This window comes from Asparagus officinalis, unplaced genomic scaffold (genome assembly GCF_001876935.1).
Source record: "Asparagus officinalis unplaced genomic scaffold, Aspof.V1 AsparagusV1_Un803, whole genome shotgun sequence".
Lineage (NCBI taxonomy): Eukaryota > Viridiplantae > Streptophyta > Magnoliopsida > Asparagales > Asparagaceae > Asparagus > Asparagus officinalis.
The window spans coordinates 30466-48577 of record NW_017973062.1 but is presented as its reverse complement, the minus strand read 5'-3'; the positions used below and the strand labels follow the sequence as shown (position 1 = coordinate 48577).

Genomic DNA, 18112 nt, shown 5'->3' with positions numbered 1-18112 from the left:
TGCCCCGTGAACGTAGGCAGTTTGCCGAACCACGTAAAATTGATTGTTTGAGTTTGTGGCCATTGTAATAGTTTTTAGGATCCCTCGATGCGCAGTCCTAGAGCTGACGAGAGGAAGAGCAAATATCCCACTTTGATGGGATATTAGGCTTTCAGATTCTTGTTCCCTTTGAGAAACAAGAATTCTTATCGATCTTTCTCTCTTATTGTGCACCAAAAACTCTGCCGAAATTTCCGCTGCGCACAACAAAGAATACAGCTCACTAAGAGGTACACGAAAGAGATGGTGTTTCCCATATATTCTAATCATTTAAAAGCATGTTATTCTCTGCTCATCATCGTACATTGAAGTTTATTCAAGAGTTTTCATTTTCAACAGCGTTTTCACTCATGAAAACCATCAAATTGATACATAAGGTTACAGCTCATCAAATGATACATGAAACTGCAAAACTGACTTCACTCCAGAATGGTTTCCCACTCATAAAAACCACCACCGCTTTGGGAAACCATGTCAGAAAAATTCAATGTTTGAAAATTCCAAATTCAAATTGCATATGCACATAATCCTTTCAATGCCTCATCTTCAATAAAAAAGAATTCTAACAAAGATTTCAGATGTTCCTCGAGATTAACAACACCCTTCATCATCTTCCAAACAGCGATACACTACATTGGCAACATTGAACAATTAGTATCCATCTAACATCTCTGGTACAAGTATCATCATAATATGGAGACATGTAGTCAAAGAATTTTCAACGTACCATGATGACTTCATTGGACGAGCATGAAATCTAGGCTCCTTTGGGACAGTACGAGGCCTCGTAGACCTATTATCGCCATTCAGATGATAGAGTTACAGTTTTTGCAGTAGCGAAAGACTTTTTGATAAAGATTATCGATTTGCATAGCGAAAGACTTTTGATGGAGATTAGGGAATATTAAGACTTCTTACTTTTTTGGTACAAAGGGACGATCAAAATAAGGCATTGGCTGCGCTTTTGGCACCAGCTCCCTTCTGAGCCTCTTTATCTCCTCTTCTTCTTCTAGCTGTATAATAATAGAACATATAATTCTACAAGCTAAACAGAAAAGTAGGTAGATTAAAATTAAACCAAGTATTCTACACTTGCTGGCTGACCTGCTGCTGTCTCTCTCTTTCCAGTTTTAGTTGCTCAATGAAATTCAATCTCTCAGCAACCTGAAGAAAACAGATGAGTAACAACTTTTTCAACTTTGGAACGCTAGGAAAAATGTTTAATGTTAGATCTGAAGTGGTAGTTCTATGGAATTACTTACGTATTGATCGAATTCTGATCTCTCCACTGCACGTACATCACTGTGGAGAACCAGATCAATTGGCTCCGTCCTTTCTTTCACGGGAGGTTTCACCAAGCACTGCAAGAATTTCATCGAGGAAAACTAAATGAAGATTTGGCAAAATCACATAATTTACTTGCAGAATTAAAATGGAACGCTAGCAACTTCTGAATCGAACTCAGGAGTGAATAAAATTCAAATGATCACTAGCAATATTGAATTAACTTCCATGAGTGAATAAAATTCAAATGAACCTGTCTCTTAAACTTTAAAGTTAAGAACTATCCGCACAAAAGGGAAAAAACATTAAAACTGAAGAGCCATATGTGATGAAGGCTAAAATTTTCCACTCAGCACAACCATTCCATATTACTTAGTGAGAGGAGAGAAATCAACAGTCATCATTGAGTTCAATCAACTATTTTGATCATCCAGGAAAACTTAATGAAGACTTGGAAGAATCACATAATTTACGTGCAGAATTAAAAAGGAACACTAGTAATTTTTGAATCGAATTTGGTAGTGAATAAAATTCATATGACCACTAGCAGTTTTTGAATAACTTTTAAGAGTGAATAAAATTCAAACGAATCTGTCTCTTAAACTTTAAAATTAAGGACTATTTAAAAAAAAAAAAAAAAAAAGAAAGGAATTTAAAACTGAAGGGCCATATGTGATGAAGGCTAATATTTCCGCTCAGCACAATCATTCCACATTACTTGGTGAGAGGAGAGAAATCAACAGTCATCATAGAGTTCCATCAACTATTTTGATCTTCCACATTACATTAGCAAGTGAAAGAAAAGGCTGCAGTAGCACAAAATCACAGTACATTTTGTAAGGAGAATGTGTAAGGAACAAAATACCTCAAGCCATTGCTGTAGAGACTCTGTAGAGAGTAGCTGTGCAGGCAATTATTAATAAATGAACAAATTGTTTCATGTCTGGCAGTGGCAAGTTTCACAGCAAACGTGAGGTCTATTCAATTATTCCAAACCAAAATCATATTGGAATTTTTAGTAGAGTGTAAATATGTTTAAGATAATGTGTTATGCATGGATCTTACAGCAATTAGACAATTCCAAATATGTTTGCAAAGGCAGGACTGCATAACTACTGAAGAGTGCGTCACATTCGTGTTCTCTTTTTGATGCATGTGTAACAAGTAGACGCTCTCTTAAAAGTATTATGAACTTTCAGATTGATATCCTCATCTACCTCCACCTTTAGATAGCTGTTAGTAAAAACTTACTGTCCATTTCTGAGGCTTCTTTGCCTCTGCCTTACTACTTACAAGCAACCCAACCGTTTATTTTGACTGCATCAAAAGGAAAATCTCTGAGCGAAAGCTTTCAAGCCATCTAAAGTACTGGAAAGGGACATCTAAATTGGTCTCAAAATTACCCATCCTATCCACAGATAAAAAAGATACTAAAAAAAGAAAAGATTCTAGCAATACTACAGTTTCCGACAGCCTGCGCCTCCCTAAACAAAAAAATGAGAGCATATTATGTTGCTCAAGATCATGGAAAAGCATAGAGCATTCAGAAGGTGAACAGTGAGGCATGTACTGCCAAAACAGTGTTCCCAATCTCAAACTTATGTCAACAATCCTAACAATCGACTATGCATGAGCATTTCATTAAACGCAATAATTTTACGCTTCAATTGCATTCACGGCTTTTAATATTTGGTTTAAAACCAATTAATATATGGCCCTCTAAGAAGGCAGATTTTTATCTAAAGCAAATTGACAGAGAGGAAAAACTATTTTACTTACCTCCAGACAGTTACTTAATTCCTTTTTCTCCACTCTGCTAGGTTAGGAGCCAAATCATTTTTGAGACAGCTACTTGAACTGCTTTCTCTCTATTTTGCTATGTTAAGAGCTAAGTAATTTGTTAGTTTAAGAATCACCTACCTTTTTCATTACCTTGATCCATGTTTTCTTTGGTCTACTCCTAGTCCAAACTGGGCACCCCCTTCAGAATCCTACCACTTATGTTAATATATTTCCTCCATTTTGAGCAATGCTTCTTTGTCTGATAATCAATTAAATTCACACCCAATTACATACAAAGACTCACTTCTTACCTAACCTGAAGCAACTTCCGATCATCAATTCCAAAATTTTTTCATTTCAGATAACCTCTTTCTCAAATATGTTCATTTTCAATTAATTAACAGTCAATCTTAAGACATGTCTGATTGTACAGCCACATTATATAATTTAATTTTTATGCAAATTGATTCTTCTCATGTACAATTCATTATGAATATGTAGGTTCAGCAAACAACTTAATAACGAAAAATACTTCCAAGCAAATTAAGAGAAAGGAAACTGAGTTCACCTCTGGTTCATCTGTAGTCCATGGAAGGCCTTGAGCAATTGGTATACGTTTCTTCTCTTCCACTGTAAGCATCTCCTTAACTTTCATGATAAAATTTTCTTCTTTAACCCTCCCTCTTTGCTGTAATTGAGAAACAAAACTGAGTTACTAAATCTCATATATTTAATACCATTTGATATATTGATTTCTCATAAATTATTCAGAATATAGGTTCTAAAGTAATGTGGTTGGTCGATTGATTGCATTATCACTACTATAATAAGAAGTGCAAAATGTTGATGTATCCTAAGATTTAATAACATCTACAAGAAAGCAAGGCTTGATTTTGAAGGATTAGTATTTTACAATTTCCTATTAGCTTATTTGAGTCACAGTACAATTAATATGACTCATCAGCATGTAGCATGGAAGAACAAGGATGCTAAAAAACTTTTCCAGATGTAGCAAGGAAATGGCAGTTTCTTTGATAAATAAACTTCATGTTTGGTATCTCTTTAGCCTGTTGTCCATATTGCAACACAAAATAACACTGACAAACAAAAATATGCTTAGAAGTTTTCATTTCATGTTGTTAATTTTAATTAAAATTTGTCTTGGATACATTCCTGGTGAACTACATAGCACTTTCTTTAATATTTGAGTGTTATATAATATGGCATAGAACACCAGATTTCGAGAGGTTTTGAGTTTGACCTAAACAACAACTTCTCCTTGTAGGGTTTTGTTTGTGGCTTTTAGGGAAACTTGGTTATGTAACAGTTGTGACCCTTATCACGTGCATTAGTTTGTGTTTTAGGTGAAGTTTTACACTACTTTGTGAAATCAACCAAACAAAACTGCACTTTATGTTCCTACTAAAATCATCATTTCAATATCGACTACTATTCTAATGAGTCTATTTGGTAACAATTCAAGTCAAATAAGCTAACTAGATTAAACAGATCTCAAACTTGATGATCATTTGAATATCTGAAACTGTTCTATAAAAGGCACATTTGTTTACTTCAGTTTGGACTTTCAATGTAATTTTATATTCAACTAAGGAATTTGTTACTTGGACATTGTTGAGGTAAGTCAAAATATCACCCAAAGTGACATGTTGGTCATCCTCATATATCATGTATAATGAAATTACTAACATGATAAGGAATATACTGGATTCACCTTAATTTATCAATGTTTAAAAAAGCGGAAGCGCAAGGCGAATGCTAGATCCTTTGATAAAGCAAGGCGTAAGCTTAAAAGTGTGATAACCTTCATGAGTTTAAATATTTTAATTTTAAATTTATAACAATTATGAACATATAATATATAGTGGCGTAACAATTACAAATATATACATTCATGTTCTGATTAGTAAATAAGAATTAAACATGTAAAGTATAGAAATAAATCATAATAAACTAAGCTACATGCATAACATATATATTTTATTTATACTCACATAGTCATATTGAAAATATACAGGGGCATTTTATAATGTTAGTCAAATATCCTTTTATGTCCTACTATCTAGTATTAAGTGTGTGTTTCAAAATAAAAAGCGCTTTATTAGGCCAAAACACACACTTCAATTATGCTTTAAGCGATGAGGCATAAGTTTCAAGGGATAAATAACTTTACTTTTGAGTTTTGAAGCGTTTACCCTTCAATAAGTTTGAGGCGAGTTTTGAAGCGAGTTTCAGAAAAGCTTTTTCAAACATTGATTTAGATATCCACAAATGTGTATAACAAACTATCTCCCATAGTGAGCTAGACACTATAGTTTGACACCAACTTTTGAGATCAAAGCATTTCTCCAACTCATACATTGAAATATTAGTCTCGACAGTGTATTCTCGCATTTAATACAAGTTTATGCGGCTGGATTAGTTTCCGCTAAACTTGATGAGATATTCAAAAGCAGAAGGCGACTAGAGGCAAAATCTCAAATTTTCTTGGCTAAACAGGATATTCATATATTGACCTACCAAATGCATTATAGACTTTACAGGAGCCAACTTCATAAGCCACCAAATTTGCAACAAACATCAGAGCACACTTAAAACCTAAGTTGCATGAAAACGGATACCGGTACTGGTACATGTGCGGGTACGGGTACGGGTATGAGACATGCCAAAATTGTAAATGTAGGGTACGGATACACGGCTACATATATACATTGAGATTGATAATTTGCATGAGATCATTATTATTTTTCAATACACATGTTACTAGAATTAAAATTCCTATCATGTTTTAATGTTTCTTTTATTATGTTGATTATTATAAATTGAAAACTACTCATATTTGAACTAGACATCCAAACGACCTTTTACAATCATAGTTTTGAACTTGGTATGGTCTAGAACAAACCCGACCTATGTCTAACGAGTTTCAAGAAATGGATGTGAGCATTAGGAAGTGTGAGATGTACGTCTAAGAAGTGTTTGACAAGTATTTTAAATTAAGAAATACATCATATAATTGAGCACACGTTTGAATAAATGTAGGCATATATCCAAGGAGTGTCCATGAAATTTGGGTACAAATAAGTGTCGTGTATGTATCAGGTACGGGTACCGCTTCATGATAGAAGTACCCGGGTAACATAGCTTAAAACTAGCACACCTAAAGATAGTTTTTTGGTGATGAGAGTAGATATGGAATCAAAACTACCAAATTGACCAATTGGATATTCTTTCGTCATCTAATAATTTTCAAACTAAGGTCAAACTTTGGGCACCCTATTGAACATGATAGAAGTACCCCCGGTAACATAGCTTAAAACTAGCGCAACTAAAGATAGTTTCTGGGTGATGAGACTAGATATGGAATCCAAAACTACTAATTTGACCAATTGAATATCCTTCAAAATCTTATAATTATCAAACTAAGGTCAAACTTTGGGCACCCTGTCGAACACAGTTCTAGTGGATTTTGGTATTTGGCATGATTCATTTCTATATGGATTTCAAATTATGGATTTCTCATTATGTACTAGAAAAATTTACATGGAACATCAAAAGTTACTAAACTGCAGTGGCCTATTTCATAAGGAAACTATGCTAAAGCTTAAGATGACAGATTATTCATATCCGCATAAAAGAAAATAAAGTATTAATTTTAAGGACCAGAATACCTCAGTCCTCAGTTTGAACGGCTGTTGACTTGTCACCTTCAGCTTCTTATTCCAACTCCTTCTTGATGAATCCAAACTCTGAGCCAAAAATATCCAATCCAGACAATCAACTTTCAGAAAATTCCTAAATGAAATTGACAATATACCGGAAGAGTAAGGAACGAAAGATGTGATCAGATGATTCAGATCTTACATTGCGTCTGCTCCTCCTGCTGCCATTCGATGTCCTACTCCCAAAGCTAAGCCTACTGAATGAACCAGCCACTCAAAACCATAGCCCAAAAAAATTATTTTTAAAAAAACCAAAATTTTTGCAGAAAATACCATGACGACTAACCTATCACCATTACTGTCAAACGACGAACACAACCTCGAATCTCTGACAAACTCCAAAGAAGAGCAAACACGACAAGAACCGCCTTCACCATCTTCACTCTCTAGCCTCTTCATCATCAATGGTTCTCGCAATCCTGGCAAAGCCCAATCAATCTCCTTAAATCTTCTTCTCTCACTCTTTTCCCCCTCATTCTCATCTGAAATTGAGAGCAGATTCTCAAAAGCCTTGACCAAATGCTTCACCCTTCCTGATCCGGGCTCCGGTATATCTCTCAGAGCTTCCTCCATCACTAAACTCTTCATCCTCTCAACATCTCGAGTCTCAGATTTCTCTCCCTTCCCCTCAATCTTCTCAGTTTCATCCTTTGATTCGCCACAATCTTTCTTAAAGAAGTTGTCTTGTGATGCTCTGAGGGCCTCGTAAGCGGCTTTCTGGGGATCAAAATCATTGATTTTTTCACTAGTATTTCTTGGGTTCTTCTTCTTCTTGGCGACAATGAACTTCCTCTGCTGTTGATGTTGTTGTTGAGGAGGAGGAGGAGGTGGTGACTGGATTCGGGCGGGAGTTGAAATGGGTTTCTTGGGCTTTGATGAGGATTTCATCAATGGAGTCCTTGTGGGCTTTTGAGAAGGAGTTCTAGGGATTGGGAGATTGGGATCGGCGTTCTCGCAATAGGACAGGGTTTTGATTGGTGTTTTTGATGGGTTTGCTGATGTTGCCATGGCGATGGTTATGGGAGAGGAAAGGAGGGATCTTGCTGCTTCTAATTTGATCACGATTAGGGCTTTTATTCTTTTTGTGGGCGGTGTTCTTGAGGAGCGATCTGGAAGAGAAGAGAGCAGAGCGAGGGGAGGAACGAAAATGGACGTTGAGAGGATGGGTCGTAACCCGTAACGGCTAGTTTTTGCTGTGGGCCCGGGTGGGGATTTTTCTTTTTAAATTTTTAGTGTTTTTTGTTGGTAGGGCAGACAATTGTTTTCTTAATAAATTTTAGTGATTTTTCTTTTTTCAAATTTTGAATTGTTGATGGTGCTTTTTGTAAGTTTAAAAAAAAATTATGCTCTTTTTAAATATAAAATTATTGAAGGTGTTTTTTTGTAAGTTATAAAAGTCTTATAGTATTTTATGCAAATCCCAAAACTTTTGGTGGGTTATTCTAATATTTTTAGTGTACTATTTATAGGTTTGAAATATTCAACCAGTTTGTATAAATTTTAAAATTTTGAGGGTGTTTATTATAAATTTGAAATTATAGGGTGTTTTTGGTGAATTCTAAAATTTTATGGGGGCCATTTAGAGTTCATAGATTTTTAATGTTCTATTTTAGGTTTGAAATTTTGAAGCTTTTTCTATAAGTTTTAAATTTTTGAGTGTGGTCTTACCAAATTTTAAAAGTTTTAGGGTGTTTTCTGCAAAAAAAATAAATTTTCAAGTGCTATTTGTAATTATTAGATCTTCAAATTTTTTTGGTGTTTTTGCAAGTTTTTAAAGTTTTAGAGTGTTTTGTACAAATTCCAAAACTTCTAGGGATATTTGTACTTCCCTAATTTTAATTGAAATATTTTCGATTTGATATTTTCAAGTTGTTTTTTTTAAATTTAATTTTTGAGGATTTTTGGAATTTTTTAAAATTTTAGGGCATTTTCTGAGAATATGAAAATTTTCACTGTCCTTTTTGTAAGGCTTGAAAATTTTAAAGTTATTTTTATGTTTCGAAAGTTAGGGAGTTTACCATTTTTGAATTTTTGAGAGTTTTTCTCTTTGTAGTTTGGGAGTTGTTGGGGATGTTTGTAACTTTCTATTTATGAGGGGACATTTGAATTTTTTTTTGTTTTAGGGACTTTTTGGTAAATTTGAAAACTTCTTTGTGTGTTATTTATAATTGCACTTGCTTAAGAGGATATTTTGGGTGGCTTATATTTTGGTCAAATTAGCTTTTAAGCTAGCCTTTTCATTTCTACGTGATTGGTAAAATACAATATAAGTTAATTTATAAGTCACATTTTAAAAAGCTAGCATACCTCAACTTTTGAAAAACTAACTTATAAGCTCACCTAAATAAGTTAGGTTTGACTAAACAAATTATTATACTTCCCAAATAATTTTTATAATATTTTTATCATAAAAATCAAAAGCCACTAAGAGTTAGCATAATTTTTAAGCTTTAAAAAAATAAGCCTTCCAAAACACCCTCTAAATGAACCAAGCTTAAACTTTTCCCCCTTTATATTACCACTTCACTTAATTAAAGATTTATCCCTATATATGTGGTTAAACTTTTAATTTTGCTAAAATTTTAATTTGATAATAAACATGGTTAAAATTAGGAAAAAGTTTTCCCCCTTTATCCTTTTATCAAACAAACTATCGCCCTATCCAAATGAGCTTCAGGCCCGACTCCGGCTCCGGGCTCGGACAAGGCACGGAAAAGCCGGGCTGGCTAGGCTCCGATCTCCAGGTCCGGTCTGAGGTGGTGGAGTCCAACCTGGGCAGCCACCAGGTCGGCGATATTTTAATTATATATATTATTATATATATAATAATATATAATAATATATATATTATATAATATAATATATAATATATATATATAATATATATATATATATATATAGATAGATAGAGGAGAGAGATGAGAGATAGATAGATAATAATGGTTCCTTATCATAGGAGGGGATTTCCTCCTTGACGCCTAAAATCACATGATTGAGTGACATTATGGATGATCCCGCTCCGTTGAACTTTGATCTACATATTCTAAAAACCCACAGACCCAGTTGGGGTGAACGACGTCGTCGTTTGACGCTCATCCACTCGATCAAATTTTAACGTTTTGAATGAATAGTACTTTTGCACTGGCTTGATGAGGGATCAAACGATGACGGATTTCACCCAAACTGGGTGTGTTGGGGTTTTAGAATATGTCGATCAAAGTTCAACCGGAGCGGATCACCATAATGTCACATCAATTCATGTGATTTTAGAGGGCGTCAAGGAGGAATGCCCCTCCTATGACAAGGGATACCCATTAATCTCATATATATCATATATATATATATATATATTATATCTATATATATATATATAAATATAAAGATTTATATATATAGATATTATTTTATGTATAATTATAGTGATGTATGCCTCATTAATGTAACTTCTATATATTTGTTAAGTGCATATGTCATTAATATATACTTACATATATAATTCTAATGTATACTAATATAATATATGTATACCTATAGTCATAATGTTTCTTATATATACTTACATATAATAATATATAGCTATATAGCTAATATGTAAGTATATAGCTAGTACAAATGCTTATTTATAGTCATAATGTTTACTTATATACTACATATAATATATATATAATATATGAGAAAACGGGAGGTGAGCTGGCATGCGTAAGAAATTGTTCCTACGTCTAAATGTAGGGCATGTGAGCCCCACACCGATGTGACTAGTGAGGGGGGCTCACATGCCATATCACTTCAGCGTAGGAAATTTCCTACGCTGGCCAGCTCCTCTCCGCGTTTCTCAAAAAATATTTAGGTATATATTAATATGTAAGTATATACTAGTACATGTTTATATAGATATAATAAGATTAATCTAATTTTAATCAAAATTTAGCAAAAACATATTATTAAAAAAAAATCTGAGCTGACTGGATCCCCGCCCAGACGCGTGCCCGAGCCCGGCCCGAGCAACCCAAGGTCCGGGTCCGGGCTAGGCATTTTGCCCGACCCGGACCCGGAAGCCCGAACCGGCCCGTTTGGATAGCTCTAAAACAAACCCTTGGCATATTGTTACTGTTGTTAAGGTATTTTCATGACTATTTCAACATAATAATAGCGGTGTTTAGAAATTTTTCTTTATACTCTAGGGTATTTTTAAGTCAATTTTAGCACCACATAGCTGACTGAAAATGCAACTTTCCACTTTCTTAGCTGTGCTATGCCTTAAATTGTTAGCTTTTCCCTCAATGTCGTTATCGTATGGTATTTTAGCCTTTTTGAGCAACTCAAGCATCAAGTCTTCAATATAATATAGTTTGATGCTAGAATGGCTAGGAGGTTTGCTGCCTATGGAGATGCAGATCTAGAAATTTTTTGTTGGGAATGAGGTAACTATTTATTAACATAAAAATAATAATATAATAATAAAAATATAGTGTCTGATAAAAATGTAGTTGGTATAGTTTTCGGCTCCTTACATCTTATTATCTCGCCAGATTGTTTGATTTTTTTAGCGTCTGGACCTTTTTGATTTGAACGTTTAAGAAGTTAAATGAGCTACTAATTTTAGATGTGTTGAATACAATGAGCTATTTGGTTATATAAGAGAGTAAGGGTGCAAATTGTTTAAATCTAGAGAGATAAATTGCAATTTTAAAAGAACTTAAATGTCATTAACTGAATTTTAGGTGTGCAACTGTCCCCAAAGCCCGTACAAATCAACCGGTGTTTATGAAAAGTTATTATTTAGGGTTTGTTTATTTAAATATGCGGTTATCAATATAATATAGAAAAATTGATGATTACTCAAAACAAAAAATAAAATAAATAAATAAAGGGAGATGCAGATAGTGACATATGGTCTTTGTTTATAACCTTTTGGTTATCTCTTAAAGCTCTCGTTTTCATAGGCTCACCACTTATCACCGGTCAACACGCATACTGAAGGAAAGTGTATCGTGTTCAAACTAATCTCGTCGTCCAAGATGAAGCTAACAAAATCTATTGGTCGAAAGGCTATTTAATTTGAAGTTAATTTTCTACAATAAGAAAAGTGAGTGGCCCTACGTCCGGCGACTCCGGCCCAACTCCTCGTCCCCTTTACCTTCACCTCCCATCAAGGATCAACCCCAAGCCAAGGTTTTAAAACATGCCTGACCTACGTTTGAACTAGCTACATTGAGGGTGAAAGTCCAAGGACGTGACTAAATGCCGATCACCTTGACCCATCCAAAGAAAACCCGACTACGGGACGATCCAAGAATACCTAAAAGCCCACCAATCGGTCGTTTCCGAAGCACTGATTTACTTCCTTCAAGGATGCTTCACCGATTATAAGCTAGCTAGCTAGGATCATGCACGAGATAGACTGTCCAATTTCTGTGGTTATTTTGTTGCTGCTCTCCTAAATCGGTGGTCCCGTCTTTGTGGCCAACTCCAGCCACTAGTAGAAAAAAGAGTATTGGCGACGGGGAAATCCGTCGCCAATGCAGTAAACTCCGTCACCAATACACTTTCACGACGGGGAACAGTCCGTCGCTAATAATCCTGTCGCCAATGAACATTGGTGACGAGGTCATCCGTCGCCAATGTTCATTGGCAACGGATATGTATTGGCGACGGAAAATATTGGTGACGGACTACGTCCGTCGCTAGTGTTCATTGGCGACATGAATTATCCCGTCGCCAATGTTCATTGGCGACAGGAATACGGTCGTTCGGCCCGTCGCCAATTTTCATCGTGGCGAGGGGATGAACCACGTCGCCATGGTCTCCATGTTCTTGGCGCGGACTATGTCCGTCGCCAATGTTCATTGGCACGACGAGTGTTATGGCGTCGACAATTTTCATGCTGCGACGGCTCTTGTCATCGCCAATGTATGTAATCCAAAAAAATTACTTTTTGAGCCCCCCAATCGGGAATGTATACCTGTTGCTACTAATATTAACAATATATTCAACAATATTCACATTTATCGATTCACATCCAACAATATTCACATTCACAATCATCGATTCACATCCAACAATATTCACATTTACATTCATCGATTCACATCCAACAATATTCACATTCAACGATTCACATCCAACAATATTCACGCTCACATTCATCGATTCGCATCCAACAATATCTAACAATCTTCACATTTACATTCATCGATTCACATCCAACAATATCTAACAATATTAACATTCACCATTCATCAATTCACATATATATATAATCTGGAGGTCATAAAATGTCCAACACAATCCAAAAGTCCACAAAAGTAACAAAAAAGTCTAACTCACCACTCACTCATCATAGTCGTGGTCCCTATCGTCGTTATCCCTATCATCGGTGGTGGCTGCATCAAAATATCGTACCATACTGCTGCTTCCTACGGCGATATCTCCTCTAGTCTAAAAAGAATGTAAATCAATATGAGAATATATTCCAAAATACTCATAATAAATACATATATAATATGACATATATACCTCTTCACCACTTGCAACTACATGCTCATCAAATGCCAATCCCATATTCTCCGCGTATATAGGTTGCAGATGCAAGTCCTTTAAGGGTTGAGAATTAATGAATCGCTGAACGACATCCTAAGTCGTTTGTGCACCGCCTAACTCATGCATAATAGTGGGAAGAAAACTTAAAGCCAATGGAATTTCAACATTCTTAAACAAGTATTTTCCAATCTTACCCATGACATATGACGTGTCACATGGTCGCATCGAGGTCAAAGATTGGATGCTAGGCTTATTGGTGGTGGTGAGTGTTTTAACTCTAGCACTTGACAAAGGCACTCTTCCTTTCTTTCTTGATTGTAAACCGTAAGCTCCGTCGACAACTTCCATCCACTTGTCTCTGGTCATGCGGTTAGGCTCTACAGGAGTGTCCTTTATACTTTGAGACTACGTGACACGGGACAAAACATCGTTTTGAGAAGCTTCCACCGTCGCCTGCATATCATATATCATAAAAATTAGAAACTTTGATGAAAAATCATTAAATATATACAAATCTAAAATTAATCTTATACTTGCATTCAATCCATTAATTTTCTCCATATTTTTGTCATTTCCCTCTATATTTTCATAGCCCTGTGGAGGGGTATAAGCTCTTTTAGCAAGAAGAGTCGGGGGCATAGTCAAAGCGTCCTGTGATATATTAAATTCTAAATTAAATGTAAGAAACTAATCACATAAAATCAGTTTTAATAATATGATCGTACCGAGTTTTCACTCAAATACTTATGCTCAATCTGAGCATAAGGAGTAGATCTTGAAAAGTGATCGTATAGCTTTGATCTACGATTCGCCGATGCCGTCTCATAAATTTTCTACAAAATAAAGTATGTTATTAGTATGTGCGATGATAATATATAAATGAAAAATAATGTGATGATAATAGCTGGAAATTAAAAATAATCTACCTTCTTCTCACCCTCCCACTCAATAATGAGAGTCATCCAATTAAATGGAGGAACTCTCTTATCAAGCTCATAGATCCTCTTCCAATCAATAGATAAAATTATGAAATATATTTTCTTTAGATCACTCTTCTAACCCCGAATAAGCTTGGTCATTTTGGGGATAACATAATCCCAAGACTTTGAGTTGTCCTCAAGACAATAATGATCCTGTAAGTTACATGGCAAAAAAATCACACTATAAGAATAATCATTGTGAATTGTTAACAAAATAAGCAGCAGTATAATAAATAATTACCATGAGCTTCTCCCAAATCTTCTTTATGCCTTTAAATTCTTGCTCCTCAAAGTTATGAGCAATATTAATGGAGCTTGGATCTCTTATTAAATAGCCAATCAAGTTATTAAATCTGACAACCGAATCCCTAACAGGAATGCTGCCCTTCCACTCCAAAATGCCCTGGTACCCTTTCGGAGGTACTTTCGTCTTTTCCTCACTCCTATGCCTACCAGGTTTCTCATAATCTTTTTTGCCTAAAAAGACAAAGAGAAATATATTTCTTATAAGCTTAAATAAGTAAATAAGTAGGAAATCTCCAAAGTTTAAACGAAATTATTACCATTTTCCCTCATTAGATCTCACATAGCTTTATCTAGTCTCTGTTTTATGGCACGTTCCTTTCTTTTAATATCATCTCTCTTCAAGTTTGTATTGCCTTACACAGTTTTTTTGTAGCATATAGATACGAAATGAAGGGAGGAGTCGTATTTGCGGTGGTTGGTGGCAGAGTTGGAGGACTGAGGATTGAGGGGTGATACGTCAGATCAGATTTTTTTGTTGTATAATGCTGTTTTCTTTGTAAATGGATATTTGAATACCTGTGATGGAGGGTTCCTTAAAGTCGTTTGTGCGGAGATTATGTCTTAATGATAAATATTCTTCTTAGTGAGATAGATAAGACGATTTCATCTTGTGTTGAGGATCTCGATCGTTAAGTCCCAAATCCACGCACAGCTTGTACCGTGTACGTTCTGCATAAAGTTGTATTGTAATTTTAGTAATCTAATACGCGGTTATTCATCGCTAACTGTTATCGGAAGTCGGGGTATGAGAAGGTACCGGGTAGATGTCGGTGGATGTGGTGATATGTGCGTCGTGGTGCGTGCTATGGATGTAGGTACATCTCGAGAGTGGTCGCGCTCTCGCTCTCCCGCATCACTACTCTAGAGATAATGAGCGGAAGGTATAAGTAACGATGCCCTGATGGTAGCATTATCAATAAATATTTTTGATTCTAATTATCATTAATACAATTAAGTGAGGATAATATAATTCCACTACTCGTGCTGTGTGTAAAGAACCTCTCTCTCGTATAGTATCATGTCCGATAACGGAAGGGTTATAGTAATTAGCAATTACACAGATAAGTTATCGGAACTATAATAATTGCAAAGTCGGATTTAGTTGGATAAAGATGAGGATGAGTAGTGATTGTTGGTAAATAATGTCACCTATAACAGTAGGCATGAGCGAAGATTTATTATGACCATTCACAGTGTATGACTAGTAGGTGCGAATGTAAGTCAACTGTAGAGATAGCAACTCCTGATAGGTATAGGTTTCAGGTTTGGGACAAATCGGCTAGATAAATAATAACATGAAAAGTATCGCTCCAAGTTAGTAAACCGGCATATCAGTATCTATCAAGGAATACAGACTTTTACTAAACGAAATTTGATAGAATGATCGCAATACCGTGGTGCATGATGACTCCTCTGCGATCCTAAAGGTAATACGTGAGATGAAGCTTCCTAATTCTTTGGCCTATTTGGGCAAATAAAATATAAATCTTATTAGGAATTGTATAATTCACGGTGAATTCTATATCAGTGGTGAGAGTATTTAGATAGAATGCGTGACTGATAAGAGTTCATCAGTTATGATTGACTATAATCGACCTCTTTGTTAATTTCTATTCGGTCTACAGTATTTATTAGATATCATAGAATCTGTAGTTGTGCATAGAAGGATCGGTTTGGTATTCGTATCTAGTCTGTCATAAGTTACAGATAATCATAAGTTATCAATGTTTTAGAGAAGTTGACTACACTCTTAAAAAATTTAAGAGCCTTACTGCAGGGTATGAGCTAATTTGAAAAGAAGTTTCTCCTGTGGTCCTGCCGTGCTGATTTTGGAGTGTTCTATATAGCAAATATCTTCGATTCGATTAATCAATGAGAGAGCAAGCTGAACAAGAATCCGTCGGCGTTACCTTATACGAATACGACCCAAAACATTCGGCTTTCCTTAGGATCTAACTAACATTCTTAAATAATTAGTAGGATAAAGTTATTGGGACGGATATCTGGACGGGACTGACGGTGTATGAACTTGTTATTTCACCTGATAATTGGAAAGTATTATAATACATATTGTGTTTAATATATGCGATTACTACTATTTTTAAATTAGTGAAGAGTTAATATTATATTAACTAGGTAATGTACGTATATATTATAGTATATAATATATGTAATATATGTGAATACGTAGGCTTATATTCACGTGAGTGATTAATATAAGTGATGTATATATAAGTGAGGTTGTATTGTAGTGTGGGATAGGTGTAGGTGATAGGATGAGTTGACTATAATGAGTTAATGGACTCCGGGGTCAATAGGGAGATTTCTCCTTGAGCCTCTAAATCACGATGATTAGGAGTGACGATTTATGGGATGATCCGGCTCCGTTAACGTTGTGCTTAGGCGGGGGTGATTTCTAAAACCGCGCTAAACTATGAGACTCAAGTTTATGGGGTGAATCGGCGTCGATAGTTGATCGTCGCATGGAACATTGTGTAGAAAGGTGAGTTTCAGTTCGAAACGCGTGTTAAACTTGTAAACGAGTGGTGAGTGAAGGGGTAAACGGGTACCGGGTATCACAAATGTCTGCGTTGGGGTTTCGTGAGAAGTATGCTAGATTCAGTTTAAGACGGAGTGACGAGATATACATGATCAGAGAGAGAGAGAGGAGAAGGAAAATCGAGGTGTGTGGGCGGTCGAGGGTGTACCAATAGTCGCGAGACTCTTCCTTACTGAAGTTCGTTTCATTGGAACGGTTTTGGTAGCTGAGGTGGCGCAGGAATCTTATGGCCCCCTAGCATCATGCCTCGGACGGATGGAGCGTTTTTTTTAAGAGTAGGGTGAATAGTAAGTTGGAGGTCTCCTCTGCCGAGACATGCATGTAGGGTGCGTTGATCGGGCCACCGGTCACGTACCAGGGTATTAATGAGAAACTTGGTTACCAAGGTCTCCATATTTGCTGCAGAGTATACTAATAATATGATATAATTGAAGCTTCTCATGATGACATAGTGTATGAATACTAGGTAGTGGTATTTTTTTTATGTGATCGGTATATGATGATGGTCCTAGAGCTAGTAGGGTACTATATCTTTGATTAATTCACATATTTTAAGGTATTAGGGTTATATGTCTAAAAATAATATGGATAATTATTTGGGTAATTACTATTATTAAGTTATAAGTTAGATTTATTACTAATTTCTTTTATGGGTTAGGGTTTCGATAAGGTTTAAAGATTTGTGTTGTAATTAGGGCTAAAATCAAGTTTAGGGTAAAAAGCATTCTACAATATTCAAAAGATAACAACAGTAAATAAAAAATAATTTAAACATTCAAAAATATTCAAAAAATTTGAAAATACCTCTCTAAGGAAGGCTGGCTAGGGCGTCTGGTCATCGAGGGCGTCGTGCAACATGTCATCGAGGGCGACGTGCGGGC

The 18112-nt window shown here is 35.5% G+C and overlaps 1 protein-coding gene across 2 annotated transcripts; it reads right to left on the bottom strand.

Moving 5' to 3' along the window:
* Positions 1 to 297: 297 nt before the first annotated feature.
* Positions 298 to 7995, bottom strand: LOC109828181 (protein TPX2-like). Of its 2 annotated transcripts, none has more exons than XM_020395211.1 (9): positions 7132 to 7995; positions 6988 to 7039; positions 6795 to 6872; positions 3674 to 3793; positions 1302 to 1400; positions 1144 to 1203; positions 958 to 1052; positions 767 to 832; positions 298 to 668 (listed from the first exon to the last, which is right to left on the bottom strand). In XM_020395211.1, exons 1-9 carry the CDS (start codon positions 7851 to 7853, stop codon positions 647 to 649), a joined length of 1314 nt encoding a protein of 437 aa, XP_020250800.1. In that variant the 5' UTR covers positions 7854 to 7995; the 3' UTR covers positions 298 to 646. The 2 variants fall into 2 exon arrangements, with proteins under 2 accessions (XP_020250800.1, XP_020250799.1); XM_020395210.1 differs by having other exon boundaries at positions 6988 to 7042; positions 7132 to 7993.
* Between the last annotated feature and the right edge of the window lie 10117 nt (positions 7996 to 18112).